This window comes from Rhinoderma darwinii, chromosome 11 (genome assembly GCF_050947455.1).
Source record: "Rhinoderma darwinii isolate aRhiDar2 chromosome 11, aRhiDar2.hap1, whole genome shotgun sequence".
In the NCBI taxonomy this organism is placed as follows: domain Eukaryota; kingdom Metazoa; phylum Chordata; class Amphibia; order Anura; family Rhinodermatidae; genus Rhinoderma; species Rhinoderma darwinii.
Window position 1 is genome coordinate 47,565,823 of NC_134697.1, and position 27,808 is coordinate 47,593,630.

At 41.3% G+C, this 27,808-nt stretch overlaps 1 protein-coding gene across 1 annotated transcript; it reads left to right on the forward strand.

The window, feature by feature from the left end:
• Positions 1-5,386: 5,386 nt before the first annotated feature.
• Positions 5,387-26,275, forward strand: LOC142662922 (lysosomal acid lipase/cholesteryl ester hydrolase-like). The gene is made up of 10 exons (XM_075841204.1): positions 5,387-5,461; positions 6,415-6,556; positions 9,692-9,806; positions 13,404-13,602; positions 15,616-15,725; positions 16,935-17,071; positions 18,524-18,670; positions 19,247-19,318; positions 19,990-20,058; positions 20,335-26,275. Exons 2-10 carry the CDS (start codon positions 6,425-6,427, stop codon positions 20,566-20,568), a joined length of 1,215 nt encoding a protein of 404 aa, XP_075697319.1. The 5' UTR covers positions 5,387-5,461; positions 6,415-6,424; the 3' UTR covers positions 20,569-26,275.
• Positions 26,276-27,808: the final 1,533 nt, after the last annotated feature.

A 27,808-nucleotide genomic window follows, 5' to 3' on the forward strand; every position in this document is an offset into this window, starting at 1 on the left:
GGTTTCCTTATTCCAGCGGGAATATAGTGCCGAGATCTAATAATGCCACTAGCACTGGAGGCAAAATAAAGCCTATTATCATAATAATAAATGCTACATGTAGCTAAATATCCTCTTTATTTCCATGGAAACTGTAAAGCTGGAGTCAACCAGTAAAAATGACAACTGTATTATCATTCATCTAAAGAAATAATATAAGGAGATCCGCGGAATAAAGGAAAGTATCTCACCATAGCTTTGTACTGTATAGTAAAAATCTTTTTATATCTATTGTCACGGGAGCTGAAATGGTATCATTTTATGGTAAGCAGCAAAGTATAATTATGCTCACACACTCCAGGGTACATTTACTGTGGTCAATATTATAGGGGCTGTCCATTCTCAGCAAATTAATGTTATTGTTTTGTATAATTAATGGGGTATTCCCATCTCAGACATTTATGGCATATCCAGAGGACATGCCATAAATGTCTGATAGATGAGGGTCCCAGAGGTGGCAACTATCACTAGAACGGGGACCCCTGTCCTACCTTCCCTTGCTGTTGCTGAGCTTCGGGTACTGGGTTACGAGGTGGCCAGAAATACGGAAACAGCCTAGCTTCCGCCCGTAGAAGTGAATGAGAGTCATGGAAACAGCATAGCTTGCGGTTTCCATACTCCAATCCACCTCGTAACTTAGTGGCGAAGTGGTGACAGCGGAAGAAGGTAGGACAAGGTCAGGGACCCCCGAATTTGGGGTTATTCAGTTGTTATCTCTTTATCTATTTAGGGGTTACATGGAAGACAGTAGCAGCAAGTGCTGTCAATTTTTCAGTAGAGATGGCAAAATTATTTCAGTTTCTCAAAGACGCTTGGCATGAGGGCTGGCAAAGAACTTAACAAATCTTGGTTAGCATATAGATTATAGAATGCTTTACCTGTCCCTAATCCTAGTTTCTTTGAGGCAAGAATTGGAGTATGGGTTCCCTGAGAGATTTTTCTTTTCACGGGTTTCCCTATGGTAAGGGTTTTGTCCACACGCTGTCCGTTGATATTTGCAAACTTTCTGTTGCGATAAAAACGCACCATTTCCCGCGGTTTTTACTGCAGAAAATGTTGCATATTTTGCTGCGTCTTTCACAATGCTGGGAGAGGGTGACATCTCCTCTGAAAAACGTCTCAATTCAGTCCACTTTCCCCAGCAGGAATTGACATGCTGCGGTCCGAAAATTACGCACCGCAGGTCATTTTCGGGTCGGAATTTTTACACAGCGCGTGGATGAGATTTGTGGAATCTCACCCACTATGCTGCTACTGTATTCTGTTGAGTATTTTCCATCAACAATTCTGGACGGAAAAAGCGCAGCAATTCCGCTGCGTGTGGATGAGCCCTAATAATTTTGGGAACCACTAAGCCCCCCTTCACATACAGTATGTCCAGTGATCCTGTTTTGTTTCTATCCCATGTTGTACAAAAACAATGGCGGAAACAGATGGCAAAATTATTCCCATGCTTTGCTATAAGAGCAGTTTTCCTCATCCAATGCATCAATTGTGATTGCGCCCGTCCGCCCCTCTGCGCTGGACAAAAAAATAAATGCTGCATGTCTTGGTATAGCTCTTACTGATACTGCCAGTGATATGGTTTTGACTGTGGTGCCAAGTATTAGTAATGATTTGACCTTCCTGGTGCCGCTAGTCCAAGACTGTATGTAGAGCTGCCAACAGCTCCAACATGTCCAATCTTCATTTTCCCTGACATTTGCCATCTGGGCACAGTCAGGAGCCCTCATACACATTAGATTAACTAGAAATCAGTGTGATTTGCCAATTTTTTAATGAAAATCCCTTTAATTTAAAAATACATTTTTCTCATAGGGGTATAATGAATGCCTCATTCTTTCAATAAGATTAAATTGCATTCGTTTTACTATGTACTCGTACCATTACATACAAGTTTTACATAGTCCCAGTCATATGACTTGATTTACAGTTAAATGAAATGATGTGCTTAAATGACAATTGTGTATAGAAGCTGACAATGTACATTGCTGTTAAATGTATTTGTTCCCTAGTATGGCATATTTGTCATAATACCTTCTGAACTTTAAACAAATAATAATATTACAAATGGATATTGTGTAAATACAAAATGTAGTACTTCTTGTTTGTGGTCCCAGCACAGTATCTCGATTTGGTCAGGACTTCTGCTATAGATGTATATTGCAACATTCCGAAACATTCCCAGTGTGCACATTTGACACACAATACAATCACACACTTTACGTAACAAATATGTTATTTTTATATAAAAGAGGTGAACGAGCCGGTGGATCCAAGCTTCAATCTGTCTTTACATTCCGCTGTTGGATGAGCAGGCAAGCGAAAGGATCTGATCGACTTTGACATAGGCTGAATTTTGATGACAACTGGCTCAGAGCATCTCCAAAACGGCCGGTCTTGTGGGGTGTTCCCACTATGTAGTGGTTAGTACCTACTAAGGGTATGTGCACACACACTAATTACGTCCGTAATTGACGGACGTATTTCGGCCGCAAGTCCCGGACCGAACACAGTGCAGGGAGCCGGGCTCCTTGCATCATAGTTATGTACAATACTAGGAGTCCCTGCCTCGCTGCAGGGCCACTGTCACGTACTGAAAACATGATTACAGTACGGGACAGTTGTCCTGCAGCGAGGCAGAGACTCCTAGCATCGTACATAAGTATGATGGTAGGAGCCCGGCTCCCTGCATTGTGTTCGGTCCGGAACTTGCGGCCGAAATACGTCCGTCAATTACGGACGTAATTAGTGTGTGTGCACATACCCTAATAGTCGAAGGAAGAACAACCAGTGAACTGGGGGAAGGGTCATGAGCGGCCAAGGCTCATTGATGTGTGTGCGGAGGGAAGGCTAGCCCGCCTGGTCCAATCCCATAGAAGAACGACTGTAGTACAAATTGCTTAAAAAGTTAATGCTGGCTTTAGGCACGTGAGCATCAGGACCATGAGGCAATGAAATAAGGCGGCCTGACCCGATGAGTCACTTTTTCTTTTACATCATGTGGACGGCCGGGTGCGTGTGCGGATATGCTGGAAAAACAATTCATAGCCATAGAGGCACCACCTCACAACTTTTGTTTTGGTGCTGTTTTGGTGGCACGAGGGGGACCTACAGGATTATTAAGCAGGTAGTTTTAATGTTATGGCTGAACGGTGTATATGTTAATGTGTACCACCTGTTATATATTAAAAAAAACAATGATTAGGCCTTGTTCCCACAGGGGAGATTTGATGCAAATTTTGCAGTCAAAACAAAAAACTAAACATAAACAAAATAAATATATAGGGCTGAAAGTGTCTCCTACTTTGGATCCAATTCTGGATCATTTTTAGTTTTAAAAGAATGCCAAATCTGCACCTTGTGAACAAGGCCTTAGGCCGAGTTCCCACGTAGCGTAAACGCTGCGGAATCTCAGCAACAGAATTGTGTGCGGAAATACCGCAGCATTTACAGCAGCAGCAAAGTGGATGAGATTTCGAAAATCTCATGCCGACGCTGCGGAAAAAACCGCAGCGTAAACGTTAATAAATTGACCTGCGGTGCTGAATTTAATTCCACAGCATGTCAATGTATGCTGCGTTTTTGTTGATTTCTGTTGCGGGTTTTCCCCATTGAATTCAGTGGGGATGCAAAATCCTCACCAGAAATCCAAGTGTTGCGACTTTTGCGGCGTCTCGCAGCAATTACGCCGCAAAAATCGCAACTCAAAAAAAAAAAGCAAACTTACCCAGAAAGCTCACCTTCTTCCTGCAGTCCGACCTCGTGATGTGTTTCATCCCATGTGACCGCTGCAGCCAATCACGGGCTGCAGCATCACATGGCCTGCAATGTCATCGTAGGAGGCCGGACTACATGCAGAGAAGTTGAAGGGGGTAAGTATAAGCGCTTTTTTTCCCGCAGCGGAAATTCTGTTCAAAAAAAATGTGGTGCGGTTTTTTGGACGGAAGGTGCTGCGGGTTCAAGGTCGGATACGCTGCACAGTTTTTACGCAGCGTATCCGACCCGTGGGAACCCGGCTTTATAGTGCAGGACTGTGCAAAAAAATATAAAATCGTTTTTCTAAAGTTTGACTAGCCGATTTTGCTTCTTCTGAGCAGTGCGGACCAAGCTATAGTTGTCTATGTGATCTACAGAGCGAGCTCCCATACAACTGCGCTACATCCATCTGCGTTTTTGTTTGTCAGTGGCGTTGTTTTTAAAACGTGGCATGCTTTAGGTGTGGCATTTTTTCCCATAGACTTCTCTATAGGATTTAAAAAAAAAAAAAAAAAAAAGCATGTATAAAATGACACTAAATTATAAACACCACCAAAAACGCCATATAAAACTCTGCTAGGACGAGTTCACACGTGGCAGATACACTGTGTAATAGCACACAGCGCATCCGCCCTGTCTGCCGCAGGGAATTCCGGGCGAAAATGCGCACCAAACCGTGGTATAGTTTTCCACCCAGAATGTCCGCTGCGAAAAACTGCAGCACTAAAGCCGGCCGGCCTCCTGGGATGACGTCTCATCCCAGGAGACGCTGCAGCCTGTGATTGGCTGCAGCGGCGGTCACATGAGATGAAGCGTCATTTGTTCAATCTCATCTTTGCTGCTACTGTATTTGCTGCAGATTTTCCGCAACAAATTCAATCACATGATGTTTGCATCACTTGAACTGCAATGTGAAAAATGCAAACTAAAAGAACACGTAATTGGTAAAACACACTATTTTAACAATACGCCACCAACCGGCATAAAGTCGCATGTGCCGTTTTACAAAAAAAAACTGATGCACCAAAGAACGCATCACAAAGTGTGTGTGAATGAGGCCAGGCTGCTTAACCGCTTCATTTTCTTTGTGACGATCTTTTCATAATATTATTCAATAAGGAAATATGATTGACACGGAATGAGAAAATCGTGCGCAAATTCCATGAATTACTAATATATTCATATATTAGATGTTATACCTCCTGTATATTTCTAGTAAACAGTATTTTCAAATGAATAATGTAGGAGAATAAACCAGATTAAACCACAATGTATTCCTCCTAATCTGGAGTACGAGCTATGTTGTACACTGTGCAGGCACCACTCCTGTAAACGGCTCCATTCACCCATGTATACCCTGTCTTTGGACTCCTAATGTCACATGACTCGCGGTTGCTGTTTGTAGTCTCCGGGACTAGATCAAGTGACTTCCTTCTACATTGTGTAGCATGAGACGTGTGCTCTTATTGGTTGGAACATGCCGGTCTCAAAGCTAACAAGCCGTTTGATTGGTTACATCAGCAGTCAGGATGAAGGCTCTCGGCCCCGCCTCATCAGTAAGGAGGGTATGGTGTGAGCTGCAGGGTGCACGCTGATAGGCTGCAGCCTGTTCCCTGTCAGTCTGATAGTAAAGCGCTGCTGCCGGGTGTGCTGCTCCTGCCCGGTATGTACATTATTATAAGTGTGATATTATAAAGGCTGCTGATGGGTATTACATTGTAGCGCCTCTTCTCTCTGCTTACTATGGAAGTTATGTTATGTATATAGTTTGCTCAAGTTTTATACCCGGATTGTTAGATAATGGGGGGCATGTATCCGCTGTCAGTCACATGAATTTGGGGCAGCGCTTGAAACTGATGTTTTTCTTGCCAGTTTGTTCACCTTATTCTTCAAAATTTTGGAGCTGTTGGTTGTTTTCCCCCAAAAATGGCTTAATTAATTTTTAGACATTGCACATATTACAGATACCTTTTTTTAATTATTATGTAATAGTATACGATATATCCGAACGTGCGCCAATTGCATGTAATGCCCTATTACAGAACTTTTAGGGCGCAGACTTGTTGCAAGTTTTCCAGATTGACTTCTGCAAGATCTGCAAGTAATGTAGTGTTGCGGATTACCTGCGGGACCGTAGCAAAATTTTAAACCAGTTTGCTTTTTCTTTTTTTTTTTAAGCTAGCCCAGTAAAATCTGTACAATATGGTACAGACTTCCTGCGGAAATAATCTGCACTCTAAGGCCCCAGGTACACGACCGTACCTGTATTCACGGCCATCTATTGACGGCCGCCCGCATTTTCGGGCAGTGCTCCCATACAAACTATGGGAGCGTGGCCCATAAAACCCGAAAAAGCGGACATGCTCCATAATTCCCAGCACAGTTCTACGGCACAGACACCCATCTGTAGGCATACGGAAAGGTTTCCGCGGCCAATATAACTGAATTGGTCCGTAAAACCGCGGACTGTGTTACGGTACCCTGTTTTACAGTCGTGTTCATGGGGCCTAAGGGTCAATGCACACGGTGCGTATTTGCGTGCGTCAAAACCGCAGTGTACCTTTCTAAGACTATTCACATTGTTAATTAATATACCTGTCATTTTCATTATTTTAGCTGTGCCAAGATGTGGTGGTTCGCTGCAGTGACCATATTGATCGGTGGAATTACAACACAGTCATTGGCGGTTACACAGAAAGCGAGACGAGATGTTGGGGACTTCTTCTATACCGCAGACCCTGAAGCAACCATGAATATTGTAAGTTACATTTAAACTGCTACATGTAGCCAGGGGTGTATCTCCGGGGTGAAAGGAAAACACATTTACATTATTAATACAAGGATATGGGTAATGTGGCATTTAGACTTAGCCCCGTCTTTGTCCTTTATTCTTACCTGATTAATTTGAGACTGACTGGTTGCTAGGGACGTGCTGCTTAGCAACCTCATGGATATTGGTCATATATCTCTAAGAATAATATTAGGTGGGGAAACTCTGAAAGTATCTTCCTACTCCTAGAATCTCATCTCTAAATTGTCAGATATTTGTGGTTTTCTTAATGCTGCACGAGGTTAGGATCTCAGAAGGGGTAATCTAGCAGCAAGTGTTCAGTGCAGGACCGGTTTTCACGGATCCCTCTTAGATTTGAGTCTACCGAGGGATCCGTGAAAATGGAAGAAAATAGGAAGTTCTAGTTCTCAACGGACCCTTCACACGTTGAAACAACGGCCGTGTGAACGCCCCTATTGAAATACATGCGTTCATGTGACGGCCGTTGTTTTAGCGGCCGTCACACAGACATATACAACGTTCGTGTGAATAAGCCCTTACAGAAACCACGCAGCACAGTGAGCTATGCGGTTTCCTTCGCTATTGGGCTCTGGAAACGTGGCTGTTTCCGTAAAACCCGGTCACCTCGTAACTCCGTGGCTGGAGCCTATTGACAGCGGCAGAAGGTAAGATGGGGATCAGGGGGCCATGTTCTATAAATAGGTGCGGGTCCCAGAGGTGCCAATGCTGCTCTCCATTCTGGCTCATAGAGTGGGGTCCTGAGCATGTGAAATTCTCATCCCCCCTTGAGTCAATCCTTTTTTGGCATTATATCTTGTTATTTATGTAACATCGCAATGTATACAGAGAAAGCAAGAATGTTGGTTAAAAAGTGTGTGTGTGTGTGTGTATATATGTATATATATATATATATATATATATATATATATGGAGTGATGTGTGGTGTAACTGCATACAGTAGATCACTTACTAGAAACCGTAGTAGAGACCGACCTAAAACAGTCAAATCTGTCTTTGGAAAAATGGTTTTTAAATTGAACAGTGATTGAATTGTTTTTCCAAGTCTATATTGGAAGGGTTAATTTTATTAGAGACATGTGAGAGTCTTGTGATCACACACATCCCTTCTTTTTATGCCATGGGGGAAGTTATAACATGGCAGTACTGTATGTATTACACTTTCTCAACAAGATATTTGTATACTAACTCCGGGCCGGCCACTACCGAGGTTGTATTGGAAAGTTTTCTATAAAGAAGTTGGGGAAAACTTCAGATCCATCGGTTTAAAAAAAATAAATAAACAAAACCGATGTCAGTAAAGTGTGTGTCAAGCTAAACGGGGACGATTTTCATTCCAAACCTTTCTTATTTGACACTGCAAAGACAGAACTCGGGATATTCTAGAGAATAGAAAAGTCTTGTGACTGGGAGACTGTCCACCCTCAAGAGAGGCGTACAGCTGTAGTCATAGGCTATGTTTGCACGGGGTGTTTTTCCCTGTATTGATGGATTGGATTGGATAATTTTATTAATCCCAAAAGGAACACTTTTGTAATTCTGTGTGGTGAAGAAAATAATGCAGCCGATTTCTAAACAGTTGCCCCCCCCCCCCCACTCATGACATCAGAAGGAGATGTGCGCGCCGTGTTAGGGATGCACGCGCGCCGTGTTAGGGATGTGCTGTCATGTTTACTTTGATATATTGGGCTGCTATGGGTAAGGCTCTGTTCCGTCAGATTTCCGTTCGGCAAGAATAACACAGGGCTAGGCTTGAAGTTAAAACGACGACCTTATTTATAAGTCAGTTAATTTTGTTGGGTGCCTAAGGTATCGGGTGCATCCGAGAGAGCGTCGTGACATCTGTTAAAACTAGAGGCCCAGTGCAGATGTGTGCAATGAAGATTTACCCTCCACAATGTATTCTGTTTTTATTCCTGAGAAACTTTATTTGTATGGAGCTTTGCCAATGGTGCCTAGTCTTTCTTCCTTAGGCTACGTTCACATATCACAGTTTGTTGCAGATTTTTTAGTCCAAGCCAGAAGTGGAACCAGAAGGTAGGAGAAGTATGTGTTCTCCTTTTATATTTCCCATTCCTTTTGAAACCACTTCTGGCTTTGGCTAAAAAAATCTGCAATAACTCGCTATGTGTGAACATGGCCTTATAGTGTACCTTCATGGTTAGGTGATTCATTTAAAAAATGTATTTCATAAGATCCATGATGTCATCCTATGCAATCTTTGACCTACCCTTGAGGTAGTTAAGTGTTACGAAAGAGTCTTCATTCAGTTTCAACTTTGTACTTTCTGTTTGTGCAATGAAATAACTTTTCTCTCGGTGTGTCCAGTGAATATTGCTTCTCAGCGTCCATATAAGCAGGCTTTTACTTACTGTTCTTTGAAAATAAATGCGTGCGCTACTTGGCATATCTGTCAATCGACAAGGTTAGGGTTAGTCACTGTGCACATTAGGCATCTTGTAGATATACTTAAAGTGAAACTCTACCTTTAACTGATCCATACCCTAATATGCTTTTATTAGCTGAATAACCCATGGTCAGTGCCTTCATTCTATAAATGGAGAGATTAGAGGGTCTGTTGCTATTCGTTTCAATAACTGTGCCAAGAGGCCAGCCTTGAGCTACTTGATTTCCCGTCAGCTGCCTTTAGCCATGAGATATTTTCCTCTTGGTCATAAATAAGGCAGGTTGAGTAGTATCCTTTTAGGCAGTTGCCCTAATATATTAGTAAGCGGGTATAACCGGATGGACAGTCGCTTTAGAAATGACGTCTGTTTTTCGTTAGAATCCTGATATCTGCTCTTCCCTGTTACTGAGATCCCTGCGGCTGTCATGGCTACTGCTTCTCTCCATTGACAATATGTGGGGGGGTAGTAGTCTTAGACTATCCTGACACCTGTAACGGAGGTCGTTCACCACCCCCTTCCACCTGCCCATTCCATTCTGCAGCATCGTTTTATGCCTTACAAACGGCCTTCCAAATTGGTCATTTTGGCCTTCTTCTTCAACGCCTCTGTGTATCTCGCACAACATATTTGCTTTAAAATTGACAGCGACGTTGCGTTTTATTTTATTTTTTTGCAGAGTGAACTGATTAAATATAGGGGGTATCCCAGTGAAGAATATGCGGTGACTACTGAAGACGGCTATATCCTGAGCGTCAACCGAATACCACATGGCCTCAAATATCCTTTTACAGGTACGTGTGGGTGTTAAAGCATGGTATTATCTAATATTTTGTTGCATAAATACTAGTGTTCATGAAGAATAAGGCCTGTTCACATCTGCGTTCGGATTTTTGTTATTCTGCTTCGCCAGATGAGCAGAAGAACGAAAATACAGAAAGCGCAGGCTCCGTTGAATAACGGACACAACAGCGCCCTATGAAACTCATTGACTTTAATGGGTTCCATCGGAGTGCCCGTGGATTTACTGGAAACAATAGCACATCATGCTGCTTTTTTTTTGGGCGGAATCTGCGACGGAGGCCCCTAACTGAGCCTCCAACGCAGATGTGAACAGGCACTAAGGCCTTTTACTACCCACAGGGGGGTTTTCCCACTGCAGCCGTGTTACATACTGACAGTATTTTTTTAAAACCATTAGGAAACCCTCTCATTCTTCACAATTAAGAGCTCTAGGTAAAAAAGAAATAAATGCATGCAAAGCCCTGTTTAAGCACGCCGTCACCTTTCTGCCCTCTCTATACAGAATAGAGGAAGGAAGTGTGTGCCACCAATTTGGCTGCTCCATAGAAATTATTTAAGATAAAAAAAAAAAATAGCTACAACATAGAAATACAACATTAATAATAATAAAAAAGATACATTTAACGAGGACCTATCAAGGGGAGGTCGATATTTTTTTTTTTATTATTTAAAAAATCATTAGCCCTCACAAAAAAAAATATTAACTAAATATAATTCATTTAAAAAAATAAAATAATTTTTAAGGTGGCAGACTTTTAAAAAAAATAACCTGACAAATCACCAGAGTTGGCTCCCAGCTTCCTTTAGACCAACTCCCGTTATGCCTATCGCTGCTTTCAAAACCCCCCCAGGCGCTGTATACAGCAGTTATAACTGCTACATCTGTATCACTTCAATATACAGCACTGTTTTAGTCATAGCTGTGAGATCTCGTGGCTTTACGCTGTATGCCGCCAGGGGGGTTATGGGAGCACCGCTGGGCATGACAGAAGCTGCTGGAAAGGAAGTTCGGACCTGACTCGTCTACATATAGTAAGGGGAATACTATTGACAAACAATGCATTTGCCACACACCTGGTAATTTATTTTTTTTTTTTTTATTTTTATTTTTTTCCGTTTTGTTTGTTTTTGTTTGTTTTTTTGTTTTTGCGAACCGCAAAATGACTTTTTATGCCTGGGTACTAATGTAGGTTTAGTTTTTCCTTTTTTCTGCTGCTTGAGGACAGAATTTAACCCATGAGTCAGTTTTCCAGCCAGATCTGTGAACATGTCTTCTTTGCAAGTGAGGGAAGACTTTTTCCTTTCATTCTTTTAGACCGTTCTAGAGGACAGCTGTCTTGTTACTGTGGTATTCTGGCTTTCATCCCTAAACACAGTAGCTTGTTGGAATACGTGCCCATAAAATATATTTTTATGAGCAGGAATTATATTTTCCGTTTGAAATGTCATTATTTTTCTCTTTCGTTACGTACATTCTGCTCTTTTAGTTAGTGAAGTGTGAAAAGTTGGGCATTGATCTGGTTCAGTGACCCGGGCCTCACGCAGATGCCAATGTTGGCCGGTCACAAGGACAGGGTTTCATCTGTACTCTTCTCTTTCTCACTTGGCCGTGGACTATGATGCATCAGTAACATCATCTATAGCCAAGCCAAGTTCTAACATGAGGATTCCTTGCGGCTAGGACACTATGTCCATGACCAACCGTGTTCTTGGAAATAACATAGGAAGAGCAACGTTTCATTTGGAGATGCGTGAAACTGAGACTGAATAGAAGACTCTCTGAGGAACGATGACCAAACATGACTTCCATTAGACGACCCAAAAGAACGTGCCAATGTCTACTTCATGGAAACGGGTAGTTCTATTAATCTCCTTTATCCTTTGGACACGGCAATGTTGAGCTAATCTGGTATAATCACGACAATGAACATTCGGATTTTATACTCTTTAGAATTCAGACTTTGTTTTTCCTCTAGTACCATGAAGCCTTTGAAAGCTGGATATTTTGGAAAGGTATTGTCACTGTGATTCGTGACTCAAACTTGGCTTTTATGATGGTGATGATGATACAGATGGGAACTTGGTTATACCACGTTGTGTCATTGCATGATTTAATCTTGGTGGAGCTAAAGATTAAATGGGGTTTTCAGTTCCCCTTTTCTTCGGTGTCAGGATGTTACGTTGTTTTCCTGTTGCAAGAAATTATTTATTTATTACGCACTGTAAGATCTGATAAGCTCTGAAGACAAATGCCAGGATCGCTGAGCGTTATAATAACCTAGACCGGATTACGAGTCGTGGTGCCTGGTAACGGAGGTGGCACTGGCTCAGGGAGATTGGGTGCTTTTCCTGCCCTTTAATTTGCCGTCAGGACTAAAGAGTTGAAATTTAATACTAAATCACAAAACGGCTATTGGTTATATACCGCTAATGGTAAGCATCATTAGTTGGTCCTGTATATCACTCATGTGCCCAAGTCTCTGGCATTTTAAACCTTAAAAACACCCAAGCAAGATGACATTTGTACTACAACTTGTGAAGAGAGCAATTTGTCTGCATTCTACTATACGGTATCAACCCCCCCCCCCCCTAATGTTACAGTATATGATGGTGTAACTATGAGATCCAATAGGGGAGAATAAGGGACAATTGGACCTGTTATGTGTTTCCCTGCCAAACAACTTCTCACTAATAAAATGATGATAAAGGCATTGATTATTGACAAACATTATTATTTATTATTGACAATTAATAAAAATACTGTCCTTTATAGACCAATCACTATTGTATTTTGATTTTTATACAGACTTTTATAAAACAAACAAATTAGCAGTCAAAATAAGACTGTTCACAGCAGGTTTGTTTTTTATAGGGAAGAGGGAATTGATGACATGATTTTTCCAATTCTATGGGGTTCACATAAATGCCATAATGCATTAATTTGCATATGTTCTACTGCAATCTGTGCAAACAAATTGACAGTAAAGGGGTAGAATAACTTGCAAGGGTCTCTCCTTCTACAAAAGAATTGTATGTGTTTGTTACATACAACCCAGCAGACCCTTTTTTTCTTTTTTTTCGTACCCCAATTGGGCATATGGGGGTCATGAAGGGAAACGTATTTTGTGCACTTTTCAAAAACAGTGTCACCACTCTCCACAGGTTGTGTGTGGTATTGCAGCTCATCTCCATTCACTTCAATGGAGCTGAGCAGCAATACCACACACAACCCATGGACAGGTGTGGTGCCAATTCTTGGAAAAAGCAGCCATGTTTTAGTACAACACCTTTTTTAAATACTTTAAATTGCATTTGAGAAAGTAATTTGCAACATAGCAAATAATTTGGAAGTTGTAATTTTATGCAGTACTTCCAATACCGTATAGCAGTGTACTGTGGGTACTGCACCATTGACTTTGTTTTTCCCCGGCTTAGACCAGGTATAGAGAATGTGTCTTTGTTGTTTATTGGTAGATATTCAAAACAAAAGCCCCCTTCTTGAAATCCCAAAAATCTGTAACTCTGTCTGATTTTTATTATATTTCATGATATTTGTATGTGGTTTTTTTTTTCCCCACACATTTTAGGACCTAAGCCCGTGGTGTTCCTGCAGCATGGCCTGCTGGCAGATGGAAGTAACTGGGTCACTAATCTGGAGAACAACAGTTTGGGATTCATCCTGGCAGATGCAGGTTATGATGTGTGGATGGGAAATAGTCGGGGAAATACCTGGTCTCAGAAGCACAAGACTCTCACACCTGATGAGGAAGAATTTTGGGCATTTAGGTATGGCCAAACAACGATAAACAATTCACAATTGTACAACTATAAACTGTTTGAATAAGTTTTAAACAACATCTATTTATATATTATTTTATGATTTAGAATCTGGGTTAGCTTAGAACAGGGGTCTCAAGCACGCGGGCCTCATGCAGCCCCTGAGGCTGTCATCTGTGGCCCGCGGACACAGAGCTGCTAGTATCGGTTCTGCTCCGGTACTTTGTGTAATCCTCTGACATCGCTGTCCATATATGGACAATTTTGTCAGGGTCTTCCCCAGAGCGGAGTCCTGGGCAGAGCGCTAGCATAGGCTCTGCTCCGGGACTCTGTGGAATCCCCTGACATTGCTGTCCTCATATGAACAGCGATGTCTAGGGCTTCCCCAGAGCTGGACAGTGATGTCAGGATCACAGCTGGAGTCCCAGTAAGAGCTCTAGTGGCGCTCTGCCCGGGACTCCAGCTCTGGGGTTGCCCCTGACATCTCTGTCCATATATGAACAGTGATGTCAGGAGCAGACCTGAAATCCCAGGCAGGGTGCTAGAAGCAACTCTGCTCCAGGACTCCAGCTCTGGGCAAGCCCCTGACATCACTGTCCATATATGGACACTGATGTCAGTTGCTTCCCCAGAGTTCCGGAGCAGAGCCTATACTAGTGCTCCGCTCTGGGACACCGGCTCTGGGGTTGCCCCTGACATCACATTCCGGTCCAGGAGGATCCTGGACAGTGACCTCAGAGGCTCCTCCAGCAGAGGAATCCCTGGCCAAAGCGTCGGCAACGCTCTGGCTGGGGAATCCGCTCCTAGAGGGAGCCCCAATGGAGCTATCTACTGGGGGTGTCTGTGGCACTATCTACATGGGGGGGTGTGGCAGCATCTACAGAGGGCACTGTGGCAGCATCTATAGAGGGCACTGTGGCACGAACTAAAAAGAGGCTGACTAATCTTGACATTTGTGTGTCTGACAAACGCTGCCAACTGAGCTGCCGGACAGCATTTAGCGACACTTAAACTGTAAAACTGGATTGTTGAAATAAGCACGTGGAGAAAACTCACAAATTTCCATTAAGTTTAAACCTAGCGGTGTTATTATAGTAATGTAGTATTGTTATAGTAGTTCAAATAACTAATTGATTAACAATAATTTTGTAATGTATCAAATTTTAAAGTAATGCGGCCCGTCAACTTCACATTTTTTCTATATGTGGCCCATTTACCTGGCAACTTTTGAGACCCCTGGCTTAGAACATATTCTCTTAAGAATATTCAATTAAAACTTTGACTTTTTTTGCCCAATTGAGCTTTTTTTTTTTTTTTATTTAAATAAGTCTGTGGAGTCTGTCTATTTCTGAACAAGTCTATGGGGTGGAGCTTGTAGATTTGTACAGTATGGGGTTTAACCAATCCCATTCAGTGTTGCTCAGCAGTTTATTTAAGGTTACAAAACAGGCCAGCAGAGGAGGCATGATGGGAGTGTGCTAGAAGTAAGTATATGGTGGAAATAGGGCATCAATGCTGTGACCACTGTGCGGGCAGTGAGGGTGGAAGGCATGACTATGAACAAGGTGGATGCTGGAGGGATGACCAGGCATTCTATGAACACTGTGGGAGAAGGGGGACTTTAAACACTGCTGTGACTACTGGGGGAATTAACTTGTCTTCAGTTATGCAAGTTGTCATTGGAAACCTTTAAGAGTCTTGACACTTTTCCAGGATACAAATCCTGTGCAGACATTGAGCCAGCAGGGAATGCAGAGAGATTTCAGCTCAGAGGCCTGCAGAATTGTGAATGTTCTGGACCGTAATAATTAATTGAAAATCGGTACGAGATAAGTAAAGCAATGTCTTTACAAAGTTACTCCGTTTTTGTATGTAAATTATTTATGAAAATTGCACAATACTGTTTAAAGGTGGATATAAAATGAATCCAATAACTAATAATACGTTTTGTTAATTAACCTTCTAATTTTGCTGATTAGTCTTGTAATTAATTTTAATATATATATGTGTGCTTTCTTCCAGCTATGACGAGATGGCTAAGCTTGATCTTCCTGCAGTCATAAACTTTATATTACAGAAAACTGGACAGGAGCAAATCTATTACATTGGACATTCTCAGGGAACCACTATAGGTATGTGCTCCAAAAAAAATGAAAAAATAACTATATAATTTTTTTTCATTATTAACCCATTAAATGTGTTTAATAAATGTCTGATAGACCACTGTGGGAGCGCACCTATATCAAGCATGGGTGATCTGTGACACCCATTATGCCTGGTGCCGCGGCAGCAAGGGGAGTTGCGGATACCACCAAACAGTGCTTGCTCGGCTGTTTCCCTCCCTAACTCCGATATTACAGAATGGATCCGATATTACAGAATGGAGAGAGAGGCGCGTGCCCGACCCCCTCTCCTTTAATCCCAGCCTCGAACCAGCAGTTTGCAGGTGCCGCACCAGGCAAATATGGGGTTGAGTGAGAGCTGGGACACCCCCCCCCCCCCCCCATCTATCAGACATGTATTCGGTATCCTGTGCATATGCCATAAATGTCTAAGCTAGGAATACCTATTTTAAGGTCAAAGCATATTTTGGACCTTTATAAAGATGGAGTGTTTTATTTTTGTCTTTTGTTTTTTTTCATCTGCATTCTGAAAGCTATAACCTTATTTTTCTGTCGACGTAGAAGAAAACCCTGCAATTCTGCCATGTGTTTTGGAATTTGTTTTTACGCTGTTTACCATGCTGTATAAATAACATGTTAACTTTTTTAAGCAGGTCATTGTTTTGTTTTACTTTGCACAATAAAAATGTTTTTTTGTTTTTTTTTTTTTAAATAATTTGTTTCTGATCTCATGCAACATTATTAATGCTTCGTTCACATCTGCGTCAGGGCTCCGTTCTGGCGCTTCGTCTGAGCTTTCCATCAGAACAGAACCCTGACTGAAACAAACGGAAACCATAGTCGACTGCAGTATTGATTCCATCAAAACCAGGGAACCCCTGCACGACGGAGACAAACGGAAACCATTTGCACTGGATCCATCACAATTGAAATCAATGGTGATGCAAACGCAAACCTATGGTTTCCGTTTCTTTCAATGAGGGTTCCGTTCTGATGGAAAGCTCCGACGGAACGCCAGAACGGAGCCCTGAAGCAGATGTGAACGAAGCCTAAGCGGTTTAAAATTTGTGGACACTAAATGGCATTTATTAATTGTCCCCATAATTCCCATACTCTTTGATTCTTAGTATTGAGCACCGTACTACGCACGGATTTGTTATTTCTATTAGTCTGCATTTGGACAACTGGATAAAATGTATATTTTGTTTTGTGCTTTAGGATTTATTGCATTTTCGAGTTTGCCCCAGCTGGCAAAAAGAGTGAAAATGTTTTTTGGTCTGGCTCCTGTGGCTACAATCAAATTCTCCAGCAGTCCATTGGCAAAGTTGGGTGTTTTTCCAGAATTTGTCATCAAGGTATCTGCTATAATTAAATTGATATATTATGGATCTCAGGATGTCCTATTGGCTAGAATGATTATGGTAGTTGTGAATTTGTTAACACAGAATAATGATGGAGTTTCATCAAAGACCATACTGATCGACCAATGATGTTGCAGCATGTGGTCCAGATAGTGTTTTCATGTTTAGTCACTTCCGTCCTTATTTATCAGGGCCTAAATACCAATGGTGAGGTCCTCACAAACTTCTAGAAACAAACATATAAGTTCAGATTTTAAAGGGATTTTCCCATCGGAGAAATTTGGATATGTCATAAATGTCAGATAGATGCGATTCCTACCTCTGGGACCCGCACCTATCTCTAGAGTGGGGCCACCTAATCCCCGTTCTGCTGCTCTGTGTTGTGGCTGAAGTGTGTGATTTCCGACCATGAATTACGGAAATTGTGTAGCACGCTGAGCTACGCTGTTTCGGGAAGTCCCATAGAACGGACTGGTAGTTTATGGAAACAGCGTAGCTCGCATGCTACGCTGCTTCTGTAATTGCCGTTCACTACTATGGGAGTTACGGAAACGGCATAGTTCAGCGAGCTATTCTGTTTCCATAATTCATGGTCGGAAATCACACACTTCAGCCACAACACAGAGCAGCAGAACGGGGATTAGGGGGCCAGAGGTGGGATCCGCATCTATCTGTCATTTATGACATATCATGTGGATATGTCATAAATGTCTCTGATGGGAAAACCCCTTTAATAATATGTAGTCCTTTTTTCCAAAAAGTAAACCAAATATAAGTACACATTATTCAGTAAACCACCTTTTAGCAAACTTTATTTTAAGTAGATGTTCATCAAGCTCCGAAGCTCCCTCTTGTGGTGACTGCAGATTGCCAGAATGGTATATTTAAAAAAAAAAAAAATCTAATTTTATGCAGGGGACAATTTCTATTTATACAAAACCTCATAGCCCCTTAAAATTATATTTCTTGTTGAGGAACCTATGGTAATTCTGAGCTTTGTGTAATGCTTAAAGGGGTTTCCCAGGACTTTAATAATGATAGCCTATCGGTTGTGGTTTGACTCCTGGCACCCCGCCAATCAGCTGTCTGAAGGGCCCATGGCTGCGCCCCCTTAATTGTGTACACAGCGCCATACATTTGCCAGTGGCTGTGCCTGGTACTGCAGCTCACTCTTATTCATATGAACGAGAGGGGGATGCAATACCGTGCACAACCACTACCAAATGTATAGTACTTTTTCTGGTAAACAATGAAGGAAACACCGCACCATGTCCCCTTCAGTCAGTTGATCGCAGGGGGTCTCGGGAGTTGAATCCCACTGATCTGATTCTCTTATCCTAAGGATAGGCTGTAAATATAATAATTCTGGAAAATCCCATTCACCTCAATCGATATATTTTTGTATGATACTTTTCAGTATAATTTGACTAGTTTCCTCATATTTAGGAACTGTTTGGCAGGAAGGAATTTTTACCCCAGACAGAGCTCATTAAATGGCTTGCCACTCACTTCTGCACCCGTGAAGTGATTGAGGAAATATGTGGCAATGTTTTTTTTGTTCTATGTGGATTTAACGAGAAAAACCTCAACATGGTAAGTTAATCATTACTTTTTATTTTACCTATATTGTTTTACAATAGACCAGACATGGTGCATATCAGGACACGAGGCTGACACACATGGGTCAGAGGTACTCAGCCGGAACGTCAAGGTACTGGCTCACTTCCACAATTCGATCTGGCTATTTGGCACTTGTTTTGGATAGCAGGATTTTGTCCAGATCACAATAGGGTCATTGCATCCCAACATATCTCTATGCATACATGTGCCAGGCTGCAGGTATAGATAGATGATAGTGTTAGGAGTATACAGCCACAATCAACACATTCCTGGGGGAAAAAATGGCACAGATGGCCCAGGGCAGTGTGGGCTGCTACAGTGCAGTGTTCTAAGTAGAAATACTTGCAAGTAATACATTGTCCCTTAGTGCTGATATGTATGGATACTCATTGATGGGTGGTTGGGATACATTTTAGAGTAATATAGAGTATTGCAAGAAAATAGCCGGCTCTAGTCAACCAGTCTTGGCAGAAATGTAACTTGTTGTGGTGGAGGGGGGTCCTTATATTCTGTTAAGCTGTAAATGTTTTATATTTTTTTTCCTTTTAGAGCCGAGTAAATGTATATTCCGCCCATTGTCCCTCAGGAACATCTGTGCAAAATATGATCCACTGGGCCCAGGTAAAAATGGGTTTTTACGTTATTAATGTGGTTTTGATGTATATTAATGAACACAAATTACATGTTCATTTGAAATATCTGTTTGGTAAAGTACCTATAGTTGTTGTTCTTACAGGGGTATTCCCATCATAGATTGAAATGGCATATTGCTAGTTTATGACGTAACATTCTGACTGTTGCAGATCTGACTTCTGGGACCCGTGCCGCTCCCAGTACCCGCTGTGCAAGCTGTGTGGCATGTCCCTGCACAGCGGGTGTCTGGGAACAGTCGGACCACGACTGATGACAGATCCTAGAAATATGGTTTAAAACTCCTCTTTCACCAGACAGCTCTTTTTTTGGGGTGTCTCTATGATGTCCTGATAAAGACAAGACGAAGAACTAAACGTTTACTTGCGCTGAATGCTAATTCGGGCCCATGAGCCCTGCTGGTTTCTCTTACTGACTATGATCAGCTGCATCGAGCCCTCCAATGAACCCCCCCCCTCTGCCAGTAAGAAGTGCTGGGGGGGGGGGGGCTCATGTGCTCGCATTCGAGGTAGAATGGCTTGTTTATCTTCTTTTGTGCCCTAAAATAAATGAGCACTGCCTGCTGACAGGTACACTGAAATAATGTTTAACTCGAGGTATCTTAAGTGACTGACAACATTTTCATGTCTCTTCTTTTTTAGGCGGTAAAAAGTGGTGAACTAAAGGCATTAGACTTTGGACAAAAGGGCAATATTCTTCACTACAACCAGGTAATAAAACAAGATTATCCAGATGTAGACAATAACGCCATTATTCCAGTTGCATCTACCAGATGCACACAGTAAGTCTACAAAAACTAGTATTCGGATAGAAGGTGCCCATCCCTACAAATCAGCCCTTTGCTTCTCTATTCAAAGGTACACTATAAAATGACATCAATAATATAATATAATAGTCACTATAGAGAATGCCATTGTTGTTCTCCGCACTCTTTTTTAAAAAGTTATGACTTTATTCTCCTTAACTGTTGGACTATTGTCTTCTAGACTACTCCTCCCTTTTATAACGTGAAGGATATGAAGATTCCTACTGCTCTATGGAGTGGAGGCAACGACTGGCTGGCCGATCGCAAGGATATGGCTTTATTACTTACTCAAGTCAGTAACTTGGTATACCACAAAGAGATTCCAGACTGGGAACATCTGGACTTTATCTGGGGCCTGGATGCTCCAGAGCGTATGTACAATGAAATCATTCAGTTGCTGAAGAAGTTTTCATAAACTTATGTGTCATGTACAGATCTACTTGATCTGAAGAAAACCTGTGGAGCACGGGGGAAAAAAATGCTGCCTCATTGACCACAAAGTGAAAACTTGATATGAATTGAAGCCATACAATCCATTACATCGCAATTCATAGGTGCATTATTCACATGCAGGAATATACTATTTTTATCTATACACAAAGACAACAACATTTCCATATCTTAACATGTAATTTTAGTAAATAATCACGTCGATCAATGTCCTTTTAAAGGGTTTGTCTACTTCATGAAGCCCTTTGTTCTATGTTTTATTAGACACTGTTGAGTTTGTGGACCCTTAAAGAGAACCTGTCACCTTTCCTGACATGTCTGTTTTCCCTAAATAGTTGTATTCCCCATGAAATAATAATTCTGGAGCATCTTTTCTTAGAACTTTTTGTTGTGCTGTCCCTCTGTTATTCTTCCGAGAAATGTATAAATAAATTGGCAAGTGAGTTTCCCCATTCCCCTTAGCAAAGGGTTTCCCTATGCAGTCTCGCTCTGTCAGGACTGATTGGCCAGTGCCAGTCTGTGTAGGGGCACCCCCCCCCCCAACTGGTAACACCCAGTTTTGAATTAATTCATAAATTTCTAGGAGGAATAACAAGTTCTAAGAAATGATGTTCTAGAATTGTTGTTTCACAGAGAATAGAATTTTTTTCTGAAGCAGACCTGTCCGGAGAGGTGGTAGGTCCTCTTTAAAGGGATTGTCTGCTTGGTAGATCTAGAATCTAGGTGGCAAATTTAGTACGACTAATCTCTAGAGGATGAGGGGAATCTATTGAAAGAAAAGATACCTATTGATTTTCACTCTGCAATACTATTACTGCAATTACAGTGGTTGCATTGCTGATCAGTTCGTAATGAGTTTGTCTCAGTAGAGCAGCATTCGGAGCTGGTCATTGTTCAAAACCAGACACCCCCCTTTAATTCCACAAGATTTTATGTTAATAGTATCAGCTGCTTTCACCAAAAACACACCATTTTTGTCAATACATTTTTCAGAATTAATTTGTATCACAAATTTTTAGTTTGTACTATGTTTAATTGTTTGGTGGTTATGTATATGTGTGAATTTTGTCCACTTAAAAAGATTCTCCACCTAAATTTATTTTTAAAATAATCTTAACCCCTTAGTGACCACTAATACGCCTTTTAACGTGATTCACTACTGGGCTTTAGGCTAGGCTGACGCCTTTTCACGTCAGCCTAGTCTAAGTCCTGCACGGGTCTCCCGTGCAGGCAGGAGCCGGGGCTCTGCTGTCTGATGACAGCTGAGCTCCTGCTCCAACGCCCGCGATCGAAGTTTACTTCGATCGCGGCCGTTTATCCCGTTAAATGCCGCCGTCAATAGCGACCGCGGCATTTAACTTTGTTTACAGAGGGAGTGCGCTCCCTCTCTCACCCATCGGCGGCCCGCGAATGAAATCGCGGGTCTCCGATGGGGTGTCATGGCAGCCGGGGAACTGATAAAAGCCCCCAGGTCTGCCCTGGACATATGCCTGGGTATACCAGAGCATTATAGCAGCGATCGGAACATCGCACAGTAAAGTCCCCTAGTGGGACTAATAAAATCAGTCATCAAAGTGAAATAAAGATTATTAATAAAAAGTACAGTAAAAAAATAAATCCATTTTTTTTCCATAAAAAGTGGTTTTATTTAGTAAAAGTGTAAAAAAAAAAAAAAAAAGTACACATATGTGGTATCGCCGCGACCGTAATGACTCCATTAATAAAGTTAATATGTAATTTAAACCGCAAAGTGAACACCGTAAAAAAAAAAACGCCAAAAACTATGGCGAAATTGCAATTTTTTTCCATTGCCCCCCAAAAAAGTCATAATAAAAATGAATCAATAAGTCCCATGTACCCCAAAACAGTACCATTCAAAACTACGTCTTGTCCCGCAGAAAACAAGCCCAAAAAATCACTACATTGATGGAAAAATAAAAAAATTACGGCTCTTGGAAAGCGACGATGCAAAAACAAATAATTTTAGTTCAAAAGTGTTTTTATTGTGCAAAAATGCGACTATAGAAAAACGAATAAAATAGCTTGGTCATTAAGGCCTAAAATGGGCTGGTCACTAAGGGGTTAATAATATATCAGAGAGAGAGACACTTGTGGTATTGCGATTGCCAAGGATGATTAAATATTGTAAGTCTGGCACCATTGGTATCTGTTGTACCACAATGCACGTATTAAACATGGCAATGGTGTTTCCTGGCCTTTTACCAACTCTTCAGAGAGAGATTGGTATTCTTCTGAAGACTGTGAAAGGGAAAAGCCACTTGGTAACAGTCAAGATTTATGTTGTCTAGAAATAGTTTTAGGTGGTAAACTTTTATAATTTGTTAATGGTTTATTTTATTTTTTTGTACGTACTTAAAATATTTCCCGCACATTATTACAGGAGCCACTGAATACCATAGTATGATGGTTACATTTTATCATCATAGACTGACTCAGGAAAAGTGTCTATGTCCAAATGGTCTGAAATAACAATGTAACAGTTAGTGCATTTTCTAATGAGCTTTTAACCAACCGCAACGCTTGTAGTTTTCACCGTATTGATAATGTTCAATACGTTTTACAGCGCTCTATTTTTTAGCTATAATTATTTTTGATACATTCGTTTTAGACTGGAAGATTAATCAACCGTGTTAGGCTGGGTTCACACAGTACAGATTTGCTGCAGATTTTCCATTATTGTTCAAGCCAAAACCAGGAAAGAAACCTAAACAGAAGAAATATATAAAGGAAGGTCTTACAGGTCTGCTCCCCTGGATAGAATTCTGTGTTTGACTTACAAAATGCAGGCAAAATCTGCAGCAAATCTGCACTGTGGGAACCCAACCAGAGGCTGTGTACACATCTGCATTGGAGGTTCCATCAGAAGCCCACGTTGCAGATTCTGTAAAAATGTTGAAAAAAGAGCAGCATTCTGTGCTACTTTTTCCGGTAAGATAATGGACATCATGACGAAAACCCGACATACCCTATTAAAGTCAATGTTGGCGTCATATGATGAATCCGATCCATTTTTCAGCTCCTGTGACAGAACAGAAAAAAAGGGGTTTCTATTGCCACATCTGCATAGACTGCTTCCTGCTAGTCAATTAACCCATGCTTATGCCCACACTGACCACATTTTTATATGGCAATGCAATCCTACAATTGAGATTGTGTGGCATACAAAAGGCTTAATTATTGGCACGCTTCCTTTACTTTCATCTTGGGTATTCACTGTGCAATAGTAAATATACGTGGTTTTTCCCTTGAGTAATATATGTGTTTCACTGGATGAATACCAATGGGAATTCCCATTGGTATTCATCCAGTGAAACACATCTTGGGTATTCAGGCACATTGCGCAAAAAAAAATGCATGTATGTAGGCAGATTTTATAAACTATGTATAGTATATAGCGATTTTTGCAAAAGTGACGACCGGACGTGTAGCCATATTAGTTGTCACCTTTGAATAGGCTTCTCAGAAATTGATGACCAACTGGCATTTTGTAGGCATGTTCATGCTAAAACAAAGTGACGATATATTAAGATGCTAATTCAAAGTGAAAACCACCAGGGCAGCACGTTCTGCACATGATCCATGCAGAGACACTATGAGGGAAGTTTGCTAACTTTTCTACACCAATGCACCAAAATTCTGGCGCAAAAAAAATAGCGTACGCTAAGCCAACCAAGAGGTGGTATAAGGAAGACAAAATTGTCTAACGTGTAGCTAGAAGCGGTAAATTCATCATATAGTATGCACCACTGTGATAAATTTGGGGCATGTTCTGACTGCCTTGCCTAAGTTTACACTGTGTAAAACTTACAGTATTAGTAAATGCGACTGTTAGATCTATCTGACAATATATATGATAATCAAGTATGCATTAAATGGTTATCAAAGACTGTGCCTCGACATATGAGAAACCAAATCCTGATGTTCCATTTGTGGTATTGAGAACAAAAATTGTAAATTACTTTACTGAACTTTTCTACCACCTTGTGGTGCTATAGGATGTTTGCCTATATTTGCCTAGATGGTTGTGCTTTAGGCTCTGTGTAGTTAATAAATGTTTCCCCTTAACAGCACACCGTGAGGTTAGGCATGGTATTGCATTTAAACTTAAAGGGTTATTCCCATCTTCACTTTTAAAAATTATCTTCCCCAAAACTAATTTTCTATTAAAAATAAACCTGTTATACCACTTCATAATATTTTCATACCTCTCCTTTTCCACTTTTTCATGGCATGGTCCTGCTCCTCGTTCCCTGGCTTTTCTGACTTAGTAGGCGGTACTAAGCCGCTTTTCTGTACAAATCCGGCAAGTGGCGCTGTGATATTATCACATCACTGTTTGTATGTGTGTGCGCGCTCCCGACACCGCTGCTATGAGTATTACTACATGCAGCATCAGGGGGTACAATTCTGTGCCACTATGTTCTAACAGGAATGGTAAAGGAGGTTTCCCATTCCCCTCTCGCTACCATCTCCTGTTTCAGTGTAATAATGTCAGTAATAAACATTGGTGGAGTGGACTTCCCGGTCAGCATCGGTTTCAGCTGATCGCGACACGTTCCTGAGGAGATGACTGTAGCAGAGTCCATTATCAGGGCTGTCCCCATGAGCTTACTTTACTGACTTTGCAACGTTCACACTGTTCTCTCTATATTTGCATATAGCGATGACCGTGCTTCTGAGCGTTGTACCAGCCCTGAGGACTCTGCTACGTCTCATCTGGGATGTGCAGACATTAGCTGTACTTCTGAATAGGACGGCTCTCTGACTACTGCGCTTGCCTGAGAGCTTTCCTATTCACTTCTATAGCGCAGCAGAGAGGTGGTCGGGTCAGGCGCTACTGCGCGCGCTCTTCAAATGTGCACGCCCGAGAACCCGGCCATACTCTTAAACCATTCAGTAGCATCTGCGCAAGCGCGGCCACTGCATCAGCATCTCGGCGGTGGTCGTATCCATAAGAAACAGAGTGTAAACTCACAAAGGGACCTGGGATACAACAGAAACAATATCTCAAGAACGGAACAAAAATTATTATTAGTATTCATAACTTTACATAAGAAACACATATAAATATGATCTTTGAGATGGGAATACCCCTTCAAGGGTTTAACATGAGACATCATTACTATAAGAGGTATGATGTAAGAACTGTGTAAAATGACAATATCCATATTGTTCGAACATTAAGCATGCTACATTTGAATTTCATGTATCATATATCATGTGAAAAAAGAGTTCTCCAATATACATGTTACAATTATTTTGTCTTCTACAGATCACTTTTTTAATGAGATTTCTGTGCCAATGCCTGTATTTTCTATGAATGTGATCCTGTCCTGTATTTTTAGATTTTCTATGGCCTATTCTTCTAAACCGACATTGTATTTTTATATGTATTCTATGCAGCTGGACAGGATCTAAAATCTAATCACATTTAAATCATTAAAATGTGTTTAAATGGTATCTTGAGATGTAAGCTATGATTTTATACTTCTACACAATTCATATGGTTCTTATTTTGTATGGTATGCCTGTCACTTTCTTAGTGTGAATGAGAACTACCAGTATTTCTACTGACTGATGTGTCCATTACTGTATTGTTGCACCTGTCACTTATCCGTGTCATATCGGGTTTTCGAGGAGCATAACGCATATTAACCCCTTAACGCTCCATGACCTACTATTAGGTCATGCTAACTGTAGCGTTCGCGCTCAGTGACCTAATAGTAGGTCATGGAGTAAACACGGCGCCGTTCGCGCGGGGCGCGTTCATGAGCTGTGATAGCTGCTGTTTCCGACAGCAGGCTATCACAGCTCAATGTGCAGAGACCGATCGCGGTGGTCCCCGCAGATTAACCCCTCAGAAGCCGCGTTCAATAGCGATTGCGGCTTCTTAGGGGTTAATCCGCCATCGCCGGCCTGCTACACGATAGCGGCCGGCGATGGTGACTATGGCAACCACACACCAAACAATGGCGTCCGGCTATGCCATAGACGGAAGCCTAGTGGGTCCTGACAACGTCAGGACCCACTATGCTTGCTGTCAGTGAGTAGCTGACAGTTCTAATACACTGCACTACACATGTAGTGCAGTGTATTAGAATAGCGATCAGGGCCTCCTGCCCTCAAGTCCCCTAGTGGGACAAAGTAATAAAGTGAAAAAAAGATGTGTAAAAATAAGAAAATAAAAGTTTTAAAAGAATTAAAAGTAAAAATCCCCCTTTTTACCTTATCAGTCATTTATTATTAATAAAAATATATAAATAAACTATACATAATTGGTATCGCCGCATCCGCAACGGCCTGAACTACAAAATTATTTTGTTATTTATCCCGCACGGTGAACGCCGTAAAAGAAAATAATAATAAACCGTACCAGAATCACAATTCTTTGGTCACTTCACCTCCCAAAAAATGGAATAAAAGGAGATCAAAAAGTCGCATGTACCGAAAAATGGTGCTGATCGAAACTACAGTTCGTTACGCAAAAAATAAGTCCTCGCACGGCTTTATTGATTGAAAAATAAAAAAGTTCTGGCGCTTAGAATAAGGTAACACAAAAAGTGAATGATTTTTTACCAAACGTATTTTATTGTGCAAACGCCATAAGACATAAAAAAAAACTATAAACATCTGGTATCGCCGTAATCGTATCGCCCCGCAGAATAAAGTGAATATGTCATTTATAGCGCACGGTGATTGCTGTAAAAAAAATAGAATAAAAAAACAATAGTAGAATTGCTGTTTTTTAGTCACCACGCCACCTAAAAATAGAATCAAAACTGACCAAACAGCCGCATGCACCCCAAGAAAACTGCAATGGATTCCTCAAGGGGTCTAGTTTCCAAATTGGGGTCACTTTTGGGCAGTTTCCAATGTTTTGGCACCACAAGACCTCTTCAAACCGGACATGGTGCCTAATAAAAAAGAGGCCTCAAAATCCACTAGGTGCTCCTTTGCTTCGGAGGCCGGTGCTTCAGTCCATTACCGCCCGAGGGCCACATGTGGGATATTTCTCAAAACTGCAGAATCTGGGCAATAAGTATTGAGTTGCGTTTCTCTGATAAATCCTTTTGTGTTATAAAAAAAAATGGTATAAAGAGGATTTTCTGACAAAAAAAAAATGTACATTTCACCTCTACTTTGCTCTAAATTTCTGTGAAACACCTAAAGGGTTCATAAACTTT

Coding starts and splice junctions, on each gene's coding strand:
- LOC142662922 (XM_075841204.1), top strand. CDS start 6,425: ATGTGGTGGTTCGCTGCAGTGACCATATTGATCGGTGGAATTACAACA. Junction 6,557..9,691: donor CTGAAGCAACCATGAATATT/GTAAGTTACATT, acceptor ATTTTTTTGCAG/AGTGAACTGATTAAATATAG. Junction 9,807..13,403: donor CCTCAAATATCCTTTTACAG/GTACGTGTGGGT, acceptor CACACATTTTAG/GACCTAAGCCCGTGGTGTTC.